Here is a 20,289-nt window from a genome sequence, read left to right as displayed (position 1 = left end):
AGCACAGTGGCACAGATGTAGGTGGAGACACACAGACACAGGGGCACATATATATGTACACACACAGAGAGGGGCACAACAGTGACTGGAGTGAGTGAGTGAGTTTAGTTTTACGCCGCACTCAGCAATATTCCAGCTATATGGCGGCGGTCTGTAAATAATCGAGTCTGGACCAGACAACCCAGTGATCAACAACATGAGCATCGATCTGCGCAATTGGGAACCGATGACATGTGTCAACCAAGTCAGCGAGCCTGACCACCCGATCCCGTTAGTCGCCTCTTACGACAAGCTGAGTCGCCTTTTATGGCAAGCATGGGTTGCTGAAGGCCTATTCTACCCGGGGACCTTCACGGGTCACAGTGACAGGAATACACAGAATGAGGGACATAGACGTATGGGCACAACACAGTGACACAGATATAGGTGGAGGCACAGGGGCACAGGTGTAGATTGAGACACACAGGCACATGGGCACCAACACAGGGGCACAGATGTAGGTGGAGAAACACAGACACGGACACATGGGCACAATACACAGGCACGGATATAGGTAGAGGCACACGGACACATGGACAAAACACAGGGGCACAGGTATAGGCGTAGACACACAAACACAGACACATGGTCACGACACAGTGAGCTACAGATGTAGGTATAGACACATCGGTCCCACCTCAGAAACACAGACATACTGACAGCTAAGAAAAGCAAGTTTCGAAAAAATGAAATCTCATAAAAGTAAGCGTTCCTGTTTTGTGTTTTCTATTTAAAAACTTGACAAAAAACAGTGTTGCATTTCTTTTTCTGTTCAGTAAAGACAGATAGACCTGACAGAGCATGATACTGTGTATGACCCAGATACTGGAAGCATGTCTCATGGCAAGTTTTACCTTGTCTAACATGACGGAAAACAGACCATCCTTGTACAGGAATACGGTCTTCCTCCCCGTCATAGCAGCCATCTGAAGATACAAACAAAACACAACACGCCAGTTATCCCCACTTTCTCAAGCAAAGCTTGGGAGATACCATATATTGTTTCATCAGATTTTTCCATGTCAACATTTTAGTTCTTTAAGTTATTTACAAAGAACTGCAATGTAAGATGAGTGTTTTTAAGTCGCCCCGCCGTGCCCTGACCGTGACCGTGATCTCACCTGTTCCTGTGTGACTGGTATCATCTTGTGACCACTCGGGACACCTGTGTCCACACGAACGTTGTGGCTGGTGGTATTCCTTAACGACCTTCACAGTCATCATATAAACTTAACATGGTATCAATAAATACGACTGGTGTCTGATACAAAATACACAGAACAGGTTATCACTTGGTGATTATTCACAAAATTCTCTACCTAAAAACGTCACAAATACTTCCACAATGTTGTAATCGGTTCATGATTTTACATTTTACACTGCATTAAAAAAGGGAATGGAACTGAAAAAATGACCTTCCTTCTGGCTACTGCCCAATCAGTGCTACTTACGTCAGGCATACCTCGATACACATGATACTGGCACTGGCAACGGCGCTCCGCTTCCGGCGTGATGACTCGCCTTCAGTGTCGTGAGTGCATGCAAAGCCGCACTGCTTACACAGTGTGGTCCTGACAAAAGCAATGAATGCTGAGATGCTTGCAGCAATCTTACAGAAACAGTATCCGTACAGTGGGATGGAGGACAATCAGCTGTTTCATTCATTATTTCTCGGTATCAGAAAGTTCAATATAAGCATAACTTGGCCCAACTGAAAAGATTGTACCCTATAACTGACACAAACCACTCGCCAGTCATGGGTCTCACTGGGAGCTTTATAACACAAGAGAGAAGTATTAGCAGTAGAATAGGTTCTGAAGTGTTTTCCCTTGAACTTACCCAGCGTTGCTGATGTCAAATGGTTTGCTGACGACGCTCAGGTTATAGGTGCAGTGGTCGTTCTTGCCAACGGCGACGTTGTACGTCGTCTCGATCTGCATCTGCCCCAAACGTGATCCTCGACTGTCGAACTGGTACACCTCCCCTGACGGAGCCTGTGAACAGGAAACAGAGGTACAGTACATCTCCGCACATCTCCCTGGCGGAGCCCGTGAACGGGAAACAAAGGCATAGCTGTACATACACATCACACAATGAGCTGGTTATACCAACGTGCTGACATAAGATGAATGACGTCTGGTCTCTAGATGTACATCGACGAGGCAGCGACACAATCGTATATTTTAAAGAAATCTCCAAGGCGTCATTTCTATGAGAGATTCCTTGAGGAATGAGATTTCAGTATCGATGTTTGCAGTTTCAGCAACATGCTGTAAAATGTAGTGAGGGAAGTACTACTTACCCCTGATACTCCTTTCTTGACCACTGCTTCTTCTTGTGAAAAGTCGATGGTTTGGTGGTAGGTTTTGGACTGAAGTGACGTGATGTTGCAGTGGAGGTCAGAGTTGGGCGACTGCCGTCTGTGACTGTACATCGCTAGGGCCTCTGTCGCCGCCATCGTATCCTGGCGAGCAACAATCATCCCCTTGGAAACTAGACGAGACATTTACTCTGTCCTACAACATAGTTCTACAACACATCTGGGGAACTGTGCTCCAGCTGGCAATCAGTACACGTGCAAGCTGTTATTTAAAAAAGCGGTTGTTTGCAAAATTTGGGACTCAGTTAATATCTTTTACTTTCACAATAAATGTCTTATAGATCAACTATTACAAGAACAGGGGTTAATTTCCGTGAGAGAATCATGGGTTAAAGAATCTATCTAGTATATCGACCTAAAAATAAATGTCTTGTAGATCAAGTATTACAAGAAACATGCGTCTATTCTGAAAGAGAAACATGTGTTGAAGAATCTATCTCGTATCCCGGCCTCAACGCCTGGTCTCACCATCATCCCGACAAACACCCCATGTCGGCCCCGGTTCTGGACAAGCCAGCTGGCCACGGGTGTGACGTCAGACCACGTCCCCGAATGCAGGAATGTCATCAGCGCGAACGACGAAGCCTCCACCGAGTGAGCCTCGACCTGACCTCTTAACATTGGTGACTCTTCCTCTTCCGGGTCAGTACTGGACCAGTAGAAACCTGTACCAGGCGGTGAAGAGTTAGTGTCTTAGTGTGGGCGTTCATACTCTGTCTGCTGTGTATGTTAATACATGAATACATTATAAGTTATGGTCACGAGGTGGGGCATGGGTAGATGTGTTCATGTACCCCCGATATTACTATTGGAAATGATACAAGAGCACAATCAGAAAACGACGTTTATGTGTGAAGTAAGATCACTTTCAATGTACCGCTTTTACAGTTTTCGTGGTAGTACCTCGTTCTTATACTCTTTTAACTCGAATAACATTGAATCAAGCATGGTGCACGGAAATTACCGATGTTTTGCGAAAGCAAATCAATGGAAGGGAGATAACTCAAAATCTGTTTTTCTTGAGTCGTCTGCAAAATCATGGCTACGAAACGATTTGCCTGGCATTCAAATAAATATATTTTGACAAAACGTTCAAAATTAGTCCCTGTGAATATTTAGAAGGGGAATTACACAGCGGCTACTTTACTAAGTCAATACCTGCGGGAAAAACAGCAACATGCAAGATTCGAATCATTAGATTCACACAGGTTGGCTGAAGTATACGATCCGATACCCATGCTTCAAACAGTTAAAAAGAAACATTGAGGTGTTCGGTAAGATAAATACCGTGTGTGTCCCGCACTAAAAATAGTGTGTCCCACCACTGACACTGATAGCAGCCTGAGGTTAAAGTTCTGGTTCAATAGTGAGCCTGTGTGCCAGTGGGCTGAGCGCAGTTTTGAGTAATTCAATTGTCAGCTTACTGTGGGAAGTGAAAGTTGACGTTATTTGTGACTGAGTATTGTTTTACGCCGATTTTAGTTTCACACATTGCACTCATCGACCAAGGGGCCTTCGGTGTGACGAGCGAACGCTTTAACCACAAGGGAAAAAGTTTTTTTGTGACTTTGAACCTCCAGTGATCAGACCTATGATTTTAACAAACGAGTATATATATAGTTAAGTATATATACGTCACTCGGTATAAAATCACACTTCCTATCGGTTTCAAGCAAGCTATTCTTAATACTACACATATCTATGTTTCAGGACAATAAGATATTGTTGTATTTTGCGAGCAATGCCAATATTACCAAAAACGGTTCCGACCAACATTTCACAATATATCGTTTTTACATTTTCAGAGGACCAACAATAGTACCCATCCGACCTCGTCCGGCCATTTCTCGGCCAGCAGCAGGTTTGGTATGTGGCTATTACCCCAGTAGTGCTAATACCATATGAATACACTCACACTACATTCAGTTTCACACAAACACGTTCAAGCTTAGTACACTGCTTTACCCTGGGAGGAGTTCTTCCTGTTATTGATGACGTTCCTGACGGCGACGTGCGCATATTCAGAGTTGACCTTGGTCAGCGCCAGGCTGACCTTGGTTAGGGCGAGCGAGCCGGAGATATTATTCAGTCTCTCCTCCAAGAACGCCCACAGCTGCACCTTCAACATCTCCGACACATCCCGAAACTCCTGGAAACAGCTAGGAGCCATATAACCAGTCGGTGAATGCATTGGTGGGTGAATGAGTGAGTGAGTGAGTACGTTGGACCGGGTGAGTCTGTGTTAATCTGTGTTAAGTTATAGGAGTTACGATCACCTTTGCGATACGGCCGTCGTAGGTATATCTAAATGTATGTGAGTTACGACCACCTGAGCGCTACAACTGTCGTAGGTCTATGTTAAAGTATGGGAGTTACGATCACCTTAACGTTACAACTGTCGTAGGTCTATGTTAAAGTATGGGAGTTACGATCCCCTTAGCGCTATGACCGCCGTAGGTCTATGTTAAAGTATGGGAGTTACGATCACCTTAGCGCTATGACCGCCGTAGGTCTATGTTAAAGTATGGGAGTTACGATCACCTTAGCGCTATGACCGCCGTAGGTCTATGTTAAAGTATGGGAGTTACGATCACCTTAGCGCTATGACCGCCGTAGGTCTATGTTAAAGTATGGGAGTTACGATCACCTTAGCGCTATGACCGCCGTAGGTCTATGTTAAAGTATGGGAGTTACGATCACCTTAGCGCTATGACCGCCGTAGGTCTATGTTAAAGTATGGGAGTTACGATCACCTTAGCGCTATGACCGCCGTAGGTCTATGTTAAAGTATGGGAGTTACGATCACCTTAGCGCTATGACCGCCGTAGGTCTATGTTAAAGTATGGGAGTTACAATCACCTTAGCGCTATGACCGCCGTAGGTCTAGGTATGGGAGTTACGATCACTTTAGCGATCCCTTAGTGATCCCAAGCATGGGAGTCCCAGCGGGGATTTAAATCGTTACCCTCAGAGTAAAGCACATTATCGCTAGCATACAAAGTCAGCAATTTTACTCACTCAGCCATACGTCGTAAGTGATGTTAAAGTTTGAAAGTTACGATCGCCTTGGCGCTAAGATCTTTGATGGCTATTTCTTTGTATTATTGGTACCTTACCTTCTTTTCTATGTGTTTCTCACACTGCAAGATGGACAGCAACACCTCCGCCACCAATGTCACGACATCGTCAGCCTCGGTGTTCTGTAATACATGGGAGAAAATGTCCATGTACATTTGTCTCTGGTTGTGTCACAGAAACTAGTTTTTCTACAACATAGATAGATAGATAGATAGATAGATAGATAGATAGATAATGTGTTCCATGCTAACAGAATTCCAAATGCAAAATGTAGCCGCTTCACGTCGGCAGGTTCAGTTGAAGGGGGGGGCCCGTTGCTCACTCACGCACGGGAAGGGGTGGTGGGGGAAGGGTTGGTGGGGGAAGGGGTGGTGGGGGATGGGGGTGGTGTGTGTGTGGCTGACCGGGTTTTCAATAGTTCATGGACTGACTATGGTACGTCCACTATTGTGTACCAAGGTACGTCTATCTGTGTGTACCAAGGTATGTATATTTTTGAAGTCGGAGAGTACCCCAGTGTGACGAGGTGAGTCTTCTGTCATTTTGATCTCGTCCCCGATCATCTCCAGCAGCCACTGAACGCCATTATCAATCAGGGTCTGGTCGATGTAGGTGAAATTGATCTCCTTGACAACACACAGCGTGTGTAGCACTGCTGCCGTGTACCTGTATGAGAAACAAACGAAAGTGTTTAGAAGAAAGATGACAGTGTTTACCAGGGTCAACCTGACTTTGACCTCTCAGGTAATCATTCTTTGTTGGGGACCTTTCTTAACCTGTAATTCACCATTTAAGAAGAGACGGTATACGTCACATACCACGTTGCTGGAGGCTGACCCTCTTGCAGCTGAAAGCCCCCTCTAGGGTGTCTGTAGTTGAGAAGCTGCGAGACACCTGGTCATAGAGAGGGAGAGATGGGTGTCAGTGAGACGAGATGTGTGTGTGAGAGATTTATAGAAGAGAAGGAGTTCTCGCGGTAAGTGGTGACGAGGTCTATCATGTCTATATGGGTTTGGTACCTATTCGTGTATATAGGGTTCTGGGAACGACGTCTGCATCCACAAATGATCGGAAGGGACGCATGGACACCAGATAATCCAGTACCGGTCGAGTCACCTATTCTTTGAGAGGCATATAGATGTTGTAGTGTTATGCTACATGGATGAACGTATTCATGTACAATGCAGAATCCGCTCCGAAAAGTCACTGACTGTCAAAAAAAAAAAAAAAAAAAAAAAAAAAAATAGAAAAACAGAGAAGATTTCCATCCGTCTTCCATCCAAATTATTCCTGAATCTTTTATACCTCTTTGATACTTCTTTGGATTTCTGTTTCCATCTGTGACGAATATCACCCACATTTTGTGTAGAGCTTTACACAGGAGCCATACCCTGCTTTACGAACTGTTTCCCCTTCGTCTCCAGGTCGTATGTGATGAGACCCTGTCGTTGTAGGTAACGGAGCGCCGTTACTGCCGGGGCCAGATCCCCCAGCACCCTCCTGCCCCCCAACACCGCTGTCTCCTCCATCAACGACTCCGACTGCACGACAGCGCCGCTCACCACGTCCCCCATCAAATCTCCTGCAATACAGAAACATCACTGATGACAAGTATCCTGCTACTTGGTCTTTTGTCTCCAGTAAAATCCGGGAGATTTCAGTGGGTGAACAAAAATGCATTTGCATCATTATAGATAGATAGATATAGGATAAGTATATGGCGCACGCATCCACGCACTGGTGCATGCTCAAGGCGCTGGTATTTTTCCCTCGATCTCTGAATGTCAATCTCAACAGCACATCGTATTTCATTCTCAACTCCCTCCCCAAAAGGTCAATACCTGGAGGAGACATATACAGGAGGAGACAGTTGTGTATCTTTGGGAAGCCTGTCAAAGAGCCTCAAACTGAGTTGTGTCTATACTCACCGTAGGCGAACATGTTGGTGTGGCTGGTACCGGAGATGGTATCGAGAGGAAGCGCCAGGTCAACAACCGTCGTCTGCTCATCTTCAAGTTTGCTCCAGGATGCTGGAATAGAGGAAGGTGGCCAGGTGTACACGTCGATAGTAGGAGAGTTGCTGAAAGACTGCAGAGAGGGTGAAAACATGTACCATCTTTAAGGTATTTTTATATGGTGAAGATGAGTTGATATAATGAGAAGATGTACTACTGCAGGCATACACATAATTCTCTCCCCTTGTTGTGCGGCCGCCACGTTGTCCCCAGCAGGCCCCGTATCGTTGTGAAGAAGCAAAGCTGACGGATCTAACTGGAAGGTCACAGTCTGAGACACCTGACGGCCTTCTGGCTGTAATATTGCAGGTAAGAACTTCATTGGGCGTTTAGTAGGTTTTACAGACGAGTTATATTAAGGCACATTTATCAGCTGGAATGAATGATTGCTTGACTGCATGAATGAGTGAGCGAGCATAGTTATAAACAGCTTCTAGCCATATTCCAGCAACATGTAAGAGGAGGACACGAGGAACGGGTATCAGATGTCGTCCCAGTGTAGGGAGTTTACGACTTGACTGATACGCCAGCTTAATGTGCGAGAAACCACTTTATACACAATCTGGATACGATGACACGTGTAAACCAAGTCAGCTAGTCTTACCACCTGATCATGTTAGTCGCCTCTGATGACAATTATGGATTGTTAAAAGATCAATTCTTGATAACGTAGAAGTAAGGTAGGTTGTAGACATTAACACGGGTTTGTTTTCTTGTTGTTTAATACTGCACGCAACAATACCCCACCTGCATAATGGAGGCATGTGCACAACTGAGTCTACAGCGACCAACTAACTGACAAGTCTCGATCTCACGTCTGGAATGGGATCACAACCAACCAGGTCAGTAAGCCTGACCACACGACCTCGTTATTCGTCATTATGAGCATGGGATGCTAACCATTGCTAACCCGGATATTCACGAATCCGATAACACGGCTACAGATGATAAACCGGATGACTACGGGATTTGAACCCAGAATCATAAAGGGTTCAATTCTTCAAAGCTTAACCTTGATCGTTATCAACAGCTATATGGAAGGTGTGGTCACCTGACAATATCAGGATTAATACGAGACGCTCAGCGTCGGAAGTTGAAAGAATGTGTCATGTGACGTGTGTCCTCACCACGACATACATGTCCTTCTGGACAGTGTCTGTGACGCGGCCGGCCCTGGCGACGGCACGGATGTGATGATGCCCCGGCTTCAGGGCTACGAAAGTGTAGTCATGCCATGTGCCCGACTTGGGTCTGATCCGCTCTGTGTACCGCAGTGTTCGCCCGCCTCTCTTCTCGTCGGTTTCGTCGTCTTGAAGCGCCTCCCGCACAATACACAGCTCCTCTGGGACTGTCACAATCACAGTCACCTACAGGCAAACACAGACACGTGTATCAATGCATCTGTAATGGATCTGCTGGATCCTCTGCAAGTGATAACGCGTCCGTTCCATACAGCACGACTGAGAACCAAAGACAAAGGCTGCGTGAAGATTCTAGTTGTAGAACAAGAAACAGGTACACAGACTACAGGTCAATAGATAAATCGAAAATGTTTGGCCTAAAATGAATAGGAAAAACACGATTAAAAGATATAAAATGGGAAGAGAAAAATGTACAGCAAAGATGAGCATTTACTAGCTCACAAGTTAAAGTTCGACACAAACTGTTTCGTGTCGACAATGGATTGCTATCCAATTAAATGCTGAAATTGGGGTTTGTGTTTAAGATATTTCATTTCAAGTGTCCGTTTCATGCTTAAGTGTCAAGTCTTTGACATGCTCCTACCTTGATGCTCTTAGACCTGTAGTTGAAGACAGAAAACTTCACCTTCACAGTCTCAAGTCGAACAACCTTGTATGGCATATGTATGTCAACGAAGAACTCCTTTCTGACGGTGAAGTCCACGGCCTCGGACACACACAAACCCCGGCGACTAGACACGCCTACCGCATGCATTCGCCAGGTCGTTAGGCTGTCCGGCAATGTCCAGTTTAAGTACATGATGGCCCGGCCACCACGGAGGATACGCCTGGGATAAGGGGTATATCACACAACATGGATTATACGGGATATATATCGATCACCTTCGACATTATATCATCCTGAAACTAGTTGGTCAAATACACAGACTGGGGATGGAGAGATGATTTCCGTGGTGAAATGATAAAGAAGGGATTACATTTGCTACACAGTACCTGCTACATTAGACCACGTGCATGTTCATGTGTGAAGACACATACACGCTTCTTGGTGTGAGGGTGCAGTCCACTGATTGTGTGGCTAAATGTACGGTGTGTTGGAGATACAGTTTCACTGATGTAAGAATATCCTAGTCATGATAAGGAAGGAATTTACTGTGTGACTATAAAGGGGTATGCTGGTTGTGTGACAGAGGTGGGAATATACCTTGTGACCGGAAAAAGAATAATTTCTGTGATATGAAAGTATGTGAAGTAGTAAATATATCCGTCCGTTGGTTGAACAATTAAAGGTTATATGTAGAGCATTGATTCTTACCTGGAGAGAAGTATATTTTCAAATAACCAGGTCTCTGAGAAGTTCTGTCGCACCAAGAACTTGACAGTCTCAAAGGTGTTCTGCGCTTGCACATTTGTAGGACGGGAGGCCATTTTGTTTCCACTGAGGCCGTTAGGAAGGCCGAATCCTGCTCAGAACAGCATAAAGAGTGACTATGCACGACGACCTAACAAGAATGACCAGGTCTTGACACTTTAAATAGTCAGCCGGGTCTTGGCCCTGAGTAGACCAGACAATATACTTTAGTGGACCCAAGACAACAGGGACAGGCAGTCAGACGAGCATTATCAGTCTAGCCTGTGATAGCCGGGTCTTGCCATACATGGATGCTAACTGGCTGTCCCAAAAATCTCCTTAGGGAACACAGTGTGTGTGTGTCTCACAATGACAATATGTGAACACTCTAGGAACTCAAATACACTCTGAAAGAAAGGGCACTTCTCACAACACACTATCGAAGAAGGGGGTTTACATTTGTCTGTTTTCTTTTTCATCACACAACCTTGTAATAAAGTTTCGTAACTCTAGACTAAAATAGTTTTGTGTCTCCATTCACCAACCAAATGACAATTCTTTTGTCCATACACTAACTCATCATCAAAGGGCGGTATGTCCCTTTTGTCCCTACACCAACTCACCATCAAAGAGCGGTATGTCCCTTTTGTCCCTACACCAACTCACCATCAAAGAGCGGTATGTCCCTTTTGTTCAGGAATCGAAGAATAAAACCATTCACCGTCCACGTCTGCAGGAGAAAGTATTAAGGAGTCTGACATTCGACTAGCTATTTCATGGCTGCTACTAATGATAATTTACTATAGTCTTGGTGAAGAAATATTATTATTGGTATAGATACTTCAGAAAGTTGGCGTTTGAGCAGATGTCATGCTACTTTACCTGTGACAAGGGGTCTCTGTGGGACTCTGGCGATAGAGCCAGACTGTGGCCCATCAGCGCCTGAAACATCTGAATTAATGTTCCACTTATGAAACAACGTGATACAACTGTACAACAACACGATGTCGCCTTGAAACAACAAGAGACAACCTTGAAACAACAAGAGACAGCCTTGAAACAACACGATGTCGCCTTGAAAAAACACGATACAGCCTTGAAACAACATGTTACATAGGAAAATCAAACTAAGGTGTCACGATACTTCCGTGTGGTATAATGATACACCTGTGATACATAGTGGGATACCAGTGATACATAGTGATACGCCGGTGATACACACACCTAGATCCTGTCTTCACAAAGATGAAGATATCCCGTCTGGGAGGTACACACTCACCTCCTGTCGAAACAGTGAAGATCTCCCGTCCAAGGGGTACACACTCACCTCCTGTCTGGACAGTAAAGATCTCCTGGCGTAGAGGTACACCCACAGATCCTGTCTGAACAGTGAAGATCTCATGGCCATGAGGTACACACTCACCTCCTGTCGCGACAGTGAAGATCTCATGGCCATGAGGTACACACTCACCTCCTGTCGGTACAGTGAAGATCTCCCGGCCATGAGGTACACACTCACCTCCTGTCGGGACAGTGAAGATCTCCCGGCCATGAGGTACACGGACTGGTCGACTGCCACCAGGCCTACTCTGGTGTTGTTAGCGCCGTCAATGCGGAACCTTGTGTTGAAGCCAGGCCGGTAAAACTTGTTCTGGTTGTACTTCCTGAGAGTTATCTGGAATGAGTGAAGGTTTTAGTTCACGTACAAAGATAGATAGTGGTTGTTTACAACTCACATATGGCAGTATGTCATACCTTAATCTACATCCTGAGAAGGATGTTAGTGTTGGCAACTGATGTTATTTCTACTGATTATTTGTGGAGATGTCAGTATAACTAGACTGCTTCACACTGGAAACAATGAATTAATGGAGAATACTCTGTGACAATAATCCGTGAATTACAACCATTTTGAAGTTACAGTAAATACAACACCAATACAAGCAGGGGCATGTCTTCAGGGCAGTTTTAAATCATCAGCTTATGTTGTCAAGGCAATGAGATGCTCAGCTTACTTCCTCGAGACACACATCCGGGACATCGAGGGTCATCGTGTTATAGATCACTTCCGGTAATCCTGTTTCGCCCTGTGTTGTGAAGAAGGCGAAGATATTTGCAGAGGGAGATAACTCTGCCCTGTAGGAGGACGGTATGTGGACTGTGTGAAGGTCAGTGCCCATCATTATCGAGGAGTGGGTATAGATGATCTGTCCCCGGGCCTCGACCTACAACACGATGTGTATGTCACGGAGAGACCAACTCCATAGCTTCAGACAGTAGGATGGTGGTTGGGGGAGGTGGGGTCGGGGTACAGGGTGGTAGGGGGAGGATATAGGGAACGTCATCAAAACAAATTTGACAGAAATTAAAAGCTTTATAAAAATCGATTCCGAATATTGAAAAGATTTTCGGACGTAAAATGTGGTATTTTTCAATGTGTTTAGCAATGCATATTGAGGCATTTTTTCAACAATAAGTGAACACATATCGAGATTCAATACAATATCACAGAACCGTGAGAACCATAGACCATGTACACAAGAGTTTGTGCCATGTGTGGTTTACCCGGCAAACTGTACATTGTTGTGACACCCAGTACACTCACAATAACTGTTATCATACTGTCGTTAAGTGACGACGTGTAGCCGACATGGACGGCAATGTCTTCTCCGTTGCCCTGAAACACATAAGGTTTCAACACCTGTAGGACTGTTCAGTCCCATCTCCTCCTCAAAACACACGTACGTTGATATGTAAACTCGAATTGTTCTATTAAACCCAATACTCTCACGTCAAAATACTATTATCTGATTATGTTTTAAGAATTTACTATAAAAGCATGACATATTTTTAGTGGCCAAATTGACATTCAGTGTTTTAAAAATGCTCTGACCTGGCTGATACAACGATTAGGAGATAAACATACTTTGTTGGAAAATCAGGGATATTTAAACCGAACATTGTTCTGACTTGGGAGGTGTTAGGGATCAACCTGACAGATCTGAGGCGTTACCTGTGGGACGTCCACGTAACAAGAGTGAGGTGTTACCTGTAGGATGTCGGCCTGACAGATGTAAGATGTTACCTGTAGGACGTCAATTTGACAGATGTACGGTGTTACGTGTGGGACGTCGGCCTGACAGATGCAAGGTGTTACCTGTGGGACATCAGCTTGAAGGGTGATCCTGGGTTTCCCGGGGGTCAGGGCCTGCGTGGTGTGGTCGGCATGTGTCTGGGTGCTGTACTGTCGATCAACAGTCTCCACCTGGGTATAGGAGTGTAGTGATACTCAGATAGGGGTTAACCATAATATGTAATCAGTTGGTCACAGCAAGCCTAACGGGTCATCAGATAAACATCAAGGTTTGTATTTGTTTATTTGTTTATTTGCGCTCATGTTCTTGTTCTCCCCACACCCATACAGAAAACATTCGCGCCTGACGTGGAAATTTCATTTTAACGTCCTCGATCAGGGCATCTTTTTGAACATATGCACGTGATGTTCTTGACACTCCATCTTCGGGTATAGAGCATGTATTTATAACAGCACAAAGTAGGACGTATTTCTTATCCAAAAAGTCCCACAACTGACCCAGATGTCCCAAAGTGTCCACACGGCCACGACAACACCTACCTGAAAGGACACACGGTCGACGTCCGGCATGATCTGTGTGAAACCGAACTCCCCATCCACCTTTGTAGTCAGACGCTTGGTCATCAGTATTGGAACTGACACAGACAATATTGGCAAAATGCAAGAACCGGAGTCAATAGTCACTTCTGTTACTACCTCTTTTGATAATTTTCGATGAACGTATCATGTTAATACGCAATATGTTCGAATTGATTTATTTATATATGTAAAATAATATTCTTTACAAGTATTTCTGACCTTCATGGTTGGCTTCCTTCATTGTGACCTTGACCTTCACCCCAGGGGCAGGCAACCCGGATGCGTAAGACAGAATGCCCTGAAACACGTAAACAGTGTTTAAGAATGTGTTTCATATTTCGTACAAAATAGTTTAGTTTAGTTTTGTGTTGAGGCAGATGAGGCACTGTTGATCAGTATTAGGGTGTTTTGTGGCGCCTGTAACAAAAACGTTCTCTTTAGTGGTGCATTGTGTAAACATATCTCACTCACTCACCCTAAAGAGGAAGGGTCGCGAGGGCAGAAAGTAAAGCTGATCGCTGGGGAACGTCACCCGCCAGGCGTTCTTGGAGACAGGTGTGGTCACGTGGTACACAGTCTGCGTTTCGCCGTACCCCGACTCTGTGACGTTGGCCTCGATGTAGAGGTGTGACACTCGGTCCGAGCACCACAACGGGAGGGCTGCTAGGTCTCGTGTCTTGATACTAATGGCGGCCCTCCCTGACTTGAACTGGCATAACAATATATGTGAGGTAACAGGCTTTCTTTGCTTGCTTGTTTAAGGTCGACCTCAGCAATATACCAGCTATATGGCGGCGGTCTGTAAATAATTGAGTCTGGACCAGACAATTCAATTCATGAGCTCTAATCTACTCTACTGGGGCAGGATACCATGTATCAACACCCGATCCAGTCAGTCGCCTGTTAGGGCAAGCCGGTGTTGCTCTTCACGGATGTTGGCACGGACACCCATGGCGCGGTATGCAGTATATACGTGTGTGAAATATGCCCGAAGCTCTTGCAAAAAAAATATGTGTCGACACACAATAGAACAGTTGACATTTTCTGCACGACAGTCTAGATTATGATTGGGCAATGTGTAGCTTCTCCAGGCAGCTAACATTTCAGCTTAGTTTTTCACAGAGTTCGAAACTATGATACAGACTGTAATCCCCCCGATACAGACTGTTAACCACCCTGATGCAGACTGTTAGCCCCCCCTGATACAGACTGTTAACCCCCGATACAGACTGTTAGCCCCCCTGATAAAGACTGTTAACCACCCTGATACAGACTGTTAGCCCCCCTGATACAGACTGTTAACCCCTGATACAGACTGTTAACCCCCTGATACAGACTGTTAACCCATGATATAGATTGTTAACCCCCCGGATACAGACTGTTAACCCCCCTGATATACTGTTAACTCCCCTTATACAGATTGTTTACCCCCTGATACAGACTGCTAACCCCCTGATGCAGACTGCTAACCCCCTGATACAGACTGGTATCCCCCTGATACAGACTGTTAACCCCCCTGTGCTATGGAGATGACATTCGCGTTGCATGACTTGTCTGTGTGTCTTCACCCACCTGCACGCGGTAGACGCGAAGATGTCTCTGCACGACATCTCCTTGTTTGACACCAAGTTTCAGCTGACCTTCACCTCGTATTCTTTCTCCAAACACGTACCTGAAAGTAGGCCTGCCTTGTTAGACGATCACTCTTTCCCCATCACCCGCTTTCAGTGGCGATGTTCCGTGTCGTAGAGTCAAGACGTGACGTAGTGATTTGACCTTGACACCCCCTCCAAAACAAATAGCAATTTCTGAAAGTAATCTGGATTCTTATTACCAGACAGTGAATGCTCTTTGCTGCACAATTTCAACTGGGAGATGATTTCTGGTGCATTGTGGCGATGCCTTTCTAATCCTTATGGTAAATTCGATTGTTTTACTTGTGCATTTGTGTAAACTCATGTTATCAACACTTTAGTTTTGGCGACTATTTGAACACAATAGGTAATTAATACATTCTAAAAAAAATACAAATCACCTATGCGTTTCTTTTAGGGATAGTATACATCAGTGCAACGTTAATCCTGTAGTGTAAATTCAACACCTGAAGTGTACCATCAACTACATCAGAGCAATGTCAATTACAGTGTGACGTCAATCCTGAAGTGTAACGTCAACCCCTGCAGTGTAATGTGTTGATAATATGAGTTTACACAAATGCATAAGTAAAACAATCGAATTTACCACAAGGATCCTGTAGTGTAACGTAAGCTCCGCAGTGTAACGTCAATTCTGAAGTGCAACGTCAAGCCCTGCAATGTAACGTCAAATATGTAGTGTAACGTCAAGCCCCGCAGTGTAACGTCAATCCTGCAGTGTAACGTCAACCCCCGCAGTGTAACGTCAATCCTGAAGTGTAACGTAAACCCTTGCAGTGTAACGTCAGTCCTGTAGTGTAACGTCAATCCTGTAGTGTAACGTCAACCCCTGCAGTGTAACGTCAATCCTGTAGTGTAACGTCAAGCCCCGCAGTGTAACGTCAATCCTGTAGTGTAACGTCAACCCTCATAATGTAACGTCAATCCTCACAGTGTAACGTCAACCCCCGCAGTGTAACGTCAATCCTGAAGTGTAACGTCAAGCCCCGCAGTGTAACGTCAATCCTGTAGTGTAACGTCAACCCTCATAATGTAACGTCAATCCTCACAGTGTAATGTCAACCCCCGCAGTGTAACGTCAACCCTGAAGTGTAACGTCAAGCCCCGCAGTGTAACGTCAGTCCTGTAGTGTAACGGAAACCCTTGCAGTGTAACGTCAATCCTGAAGTGTAACGTCAACCCCCGCAGTGTAACGTCAGTTCTATAGTGTAACGTCAACCCTCACAATGTAACGTCAACCCTGAAGTGTAACGTGAACCCCCGCAGTGTAACGTGAACCCCCGCAGTGTAACATCAACCCCCGCAGTGTAGCGTCAGTCCTGTAGCGTTACTTCAAGACCTAAAGTGTAACAACAACAACATATAACACAACAACTCAGACCCGGCTGCATCACTTCAAGTATGGTTGACTCTCTTCCCTACAACTGAAAAATGTTGCGGTATAATGTCTGTCATTTGTGCAGTGTAACGTCAATTCTGTACTGTAACGTCAATTCTGTAGTGTAACGTCAGTCCTGAAGTGTAACGTCAACCCTCACAATGTAACGTCAATCCTCACAGTGTAACGTCAACCCCCGCAGTGTAACGTCAATCCTGAAGTGTAACGTCAAACCCCGCAGTGTAACGTCAAACCCCGCAGTGTAACGTCAATCCTGAAGTGTAACGTCAACCCTTGCAGTGTAACGTCAATCCTGTAGTGCAACGTCAAGCCCCGCAGTGTAACGTCAATCCTGAAGTGTAACGTCAACCCTTGCAGTGTAACGTCAAGCCCCGCAGTGTAACGTCAATCCTGTAGTGTAACGTCAAACCTCACAATGTAACGTCAATCTTCACAGTGTAACGTCAACCCTCACAGTGTAACGTAAATCCTGAAGTGTAACGTCAAACCCCGCAGTGTAACGTCAATCCTGAAGTGTAACGTCAAGCCCCGCAGTGTAACGTCAATCCTGTAGTGTAACGTCAAACCTCACAATGTAACGTCAATCTTCACAGTGTAACGTCAACCCTCACAGTGTAACGTCAATCTTGAAGTGTAACGTCAAATCCCGCAGTGTAACGTCAATCCTGTAGTGTAACGTCAAACCCCGCAGTGTAACGTCAATCCTGAAGTGTAACGTCAACCCTTGCAGTGTAACGTCAATCCTGTAGTGTAACGTCAACCCTCACAATGTAACGTCAATCTTCACAGTGTAACGTCAACCCTCACAGTGTAACGTCAATCCTGAAGTGTAACGTCAATCCTGAAGTGTAACGTCAACCCTCACAGTGTAACGTCAATCGTGAAGTGTAACGTCAACCCACGCAGTGTAACGTCAACCCTTACAGTGTAACGTCAACCCCTGCAGTGTAACGTCAGTCCTGTAGTGTGTCTTCAAGACGTTAAGTGTAACGACAACATATAACACAACAACTCAGACCCGATTGCATCACTTCAAGTATGGTTGACTCTCTTCCCTGCAACTGAAAAATGTCTGATGCAGCATAACATGATATCTGAATTACCATATGTTCCTCATTATCGAAGGGTGCCATTATTTATAGACAATCAAACCACCTGATGTACTCACGTGGCCGTCATGATGACTCTGATCTGTCTCGTGTCCTGGGTAATGGCTGACGGCCGGACCACCGTCTTCACCGAGAACGTGGGCAGAACTGTAGGACATCACAGTTTATTTTTGAATCAGGTTACACCCTTCAATGGCAGAACGCAACGCCAGCAGACACATACAGTATGGTTCAAAATTATTGAGAATAGCTAAAGCATTTCATATTATTAAACGAGAACAAATCAGATAAAATTGAATGTATTGTGAAAGTGAACTGACCTTTTCATGTTGTGTAGGTAACAATTTAATATTTTATCAAGTCTCCTTGAGCTTCACGGCGCAATCTAAGACGGGTAGGCATACTTCCTATCAGAGAGGTTAGTGTCTCGTGAGTTATGCTGTCCCAGTATCGGACCACTTCTCTTTTCATGTCTTCAATTTTTGTCAACCCCTTTTGATTCATACAGTCCTTCATCATCCCCCAAATGTTCTCAATGGGATTTAACTTAGGACTATATGCAGGAAATGGTAATGCAGTCACATTTTGCTCCTGAAACCACTGCTTGGCATGTTTTGCGGTGTGTTTAGGATCATTATCTTGCTGCAAAATCAGTCATTTCCATAAAACACATGTGCACATGGAAGGAGAAAATTATCAAATATGTTAGTGTAGCGTTGACTTGTCAGATTTCCCTCAAACACACACAGCGGGGTCGTTCCTAATAAGGATATCCCTCCCCATACATGAAACTTTGGGCTGTATTTAGGTCGTCGATACAACGGTGCTGACGCAGACTTTGTCCATATTTTCACATTATTGGGATATACCCATATTGAGCTTTCATCAGTAAAAATCACATTTTCCCAGTCAAAGTTTTCATGTGCCAAACACCACTCAACACGCCTGTCTTTATGTTCTTGTTTCATGAGAGGAGAAAGAATTCCAGTCTTTTTCTCCCATCCAAGATCAATCAAATTTCTTCTAACTGTAGATTTTGATACAACTGTTGATCCCCTTTCTATCATTTCATACCTGATGTTGGAGATGCTTGCCCTTTGGTTTTTAGACGCTAAAATTCCCAGCCGGACGCGATCTGAGAAGTCCAATTTTCTGGGTCTCCCTGCTCCTTTCTGGTGCCCAAAATCCTTTCCCTCTTTAAAATTCTTCCTAATCCTATACACAGTAGAAAGAGGAGTTCCTGTTCTCTCTGCCAATGTATTTACATCATCAATTCCTTGATTACACAACTCAAAAATCAACCTTCTTTTATCTTCAGCAGACATTGTTGACAGTGCTGAGGAAAATGACGTCTGCTACAAATTCAGGGGAGGTAACTCTAATTGTACTATACTCAGTGGGCCAAGATGAGTTCCCTCCCTTATACCATTACTTAGTTTTAAGTATCAGTGAATCAGTTGAGGTGTTAGGATAGCTCAAAGTAAGAGGAAAAATTCTCAATAATTATGAACCAGACTATATATACCTCAAAAAATGAGGTTGTGAACATAAGTGTTTCAGCCTGGTATCACGGAGTGATAATATCGCTACAATTACCGCATGAGTATTAGTCTGTCAGCAGTCCATGAACCACATTGTTTCCCCTTCCCCTAGCCTGCTAGGCAATGCGGCAGAACTATATGTAGCAAGTCTAGATTTTCCTCTAATCTCCCATCTCCGAGTCTCTCTTTTTCAATATAAATATATTAAATTGTATGTGTTTATCTACCTTGAGGATGTTGAGAGACAATGCCTTTGTCTATCAGTGTACACACAGGTATTGCTATAAACGTGGTATAACCTTGTATTACATGACAGTTTCAACACTACGGTTATTGCATGCTGAAAAGCATCGTAAGTTTGAGTATTCGCATTTCGTAAAATGCTCCAGAGATATTTCAGAGACCAAGGACAATTAGACATTAAAGGACAATACTATCACATTCTTTCGCTGCGCCTTAAACATTTCTAACTAAATAAATCAAATATATCAATATTTTAAGATAGAAAATAGAAAATGACGTGCAGGTCAGACATACCATATTCGTCCACGTCAAACGTCGCCACTGCCGACGTCGTCAGCTGAAGGACAATAGGGGACAATGTGAGGATATAAAGCGAGAAATTGGGCTGAACATACAATCTAATAAAACATTAAACAGACGAATACCATGAATGATGATTATCACACAGTCATTACTGACTTACAAGATATATACATGTATTTAGATACACAAGATATCACATCAAAGCAAAATTATCTCACAAGAACCCGACTGATGCAACACTAACACGGAAAATACACACACACACACGCACGCACACACGCACACACGCACACACACGGAT

General features: G+C 44.5%; 1 protein-coding gene across 1 annotated transcript in view; it reads right to left on the bottom strand.

Annotated features, from left to right (window-relative positions):
- Window positions 1-20,289, bottom strand: part of LOC137273108 (complement C3-like) — a 33,742-nt gene that overhangs the window by 9,053 nt on the left and 4,400 nt on the right. The window contains exons 6-33 of the mRNA XM_067805564.1: window positions 19,980-20,022; window positions 17,961-18,048; window positions 15,311-15,410; window positions 14,214-14,447; window positions 13,958-14,036; window positions 13,700-13,794; window positions 13,223-13,330; window positions 12,671-12,742; window positions 12,081-12,290; window positions 11,585-11,740; window positions 10,948-11,016; window positions 10,732-10,795; window positions 10,030-10,177; window positions 9,298-9,541; window positions 8,640-8,879; window positions 7,681-7,807; window positions 7,426-7,527; window positions 6,888-7,079; window positions 6,316-6,391; window positions 6,010-6,163; window positions 5,536-5,619; window positions 4,385-4,568; window positions 2,888-3,084; window positions 2,342-2,503; window positions 1,879-2,033; window positions 1,491-1,610; window positions 1,161-1,248; window positions 894-965 (exon numbers count right to left, since the gene is read on the bottom strand). Of these exons, the coding sequence (XP_067661665.1) occupies window positions 894-965; window positions 1,161-1,248; window positions 1,491-1,610; window positions 1,879-2,033; window positions 2,342-2,503; window positions 2,888-3,084; window positions 4,385-4,568; window positions 5,536-5,619; window positions 6,010-6,163; window positions 6,316-6,391; window positions 6,888-7,079; window positions 7,426-7,527; window positions 7,681-7,807; window positions 8,640-8,879; window positions 9,298-9,541; window positions 10,030-10,177; window positions 10,732-10,795; window positions 10,948-11,016; window positions 11,585-11,740; window positions 12,081-12,290; window positions 12,671-12,742; window positions 13,223-13,330; window positions 13,700-13,794; window positions 13,958-14,036; window positions 14,214-14,447; window positions 15,311-15,410; window positions 17,961-18,048; window positions 19,980-20,022 (3,663 nt within the window). The remainder of the gene's footprint in view (window positions 1-893; window positions 966-1,160; window positions 1,249-1,490; window positions 1,611-1,878; window positions 2,034-2,341; window positions 2,504-2,887; window positions 3,085-4,384; window positions 4,569-5,535; window positions 5,620-6,009; window positions 6,164-6,315; window positions 6,392-6,887; window positions 7,080-7,425; window positions 7,528-7,680; window positions 7,808-8,639; window positions 8,880-9,297; window positions 9,542-10,029; window positions 10,178-10,731; window positions 10,796-10,947; window positions 11,017-11,584; window positions 11,741-12,080; window positions 12,291-12,670; window positions 12,743-13,222; window positions 13,331-13,699; window positions 13,795-13,957; window positions 14,037-14,213; window positions 14,448-15,310; window positions 15,411-17,960; window positions 18,049-19,979; window positions 20,023-20,289) is intronic.

The sequence above is a fragment of the Haliotis asinina genome, chromosome 2, assembly GCF_037392515.1.
Source record: "Haliotis asinina isolate JCU_RB_2024 chromosome 2, JCU_Hal_asi_v2, whole genome shotgun sequence".
Lineage (NCBI taxonomy): Eukaryota > Metazoa > Mollusca > Gastropoda > Lepetellida > Haliotidae > Haliotis > Haliotis asinina.
Note: the sequence above shows the minus strand (reverse complement) of the source record. Positions and strands in the feature narration are given on the sequence as shown.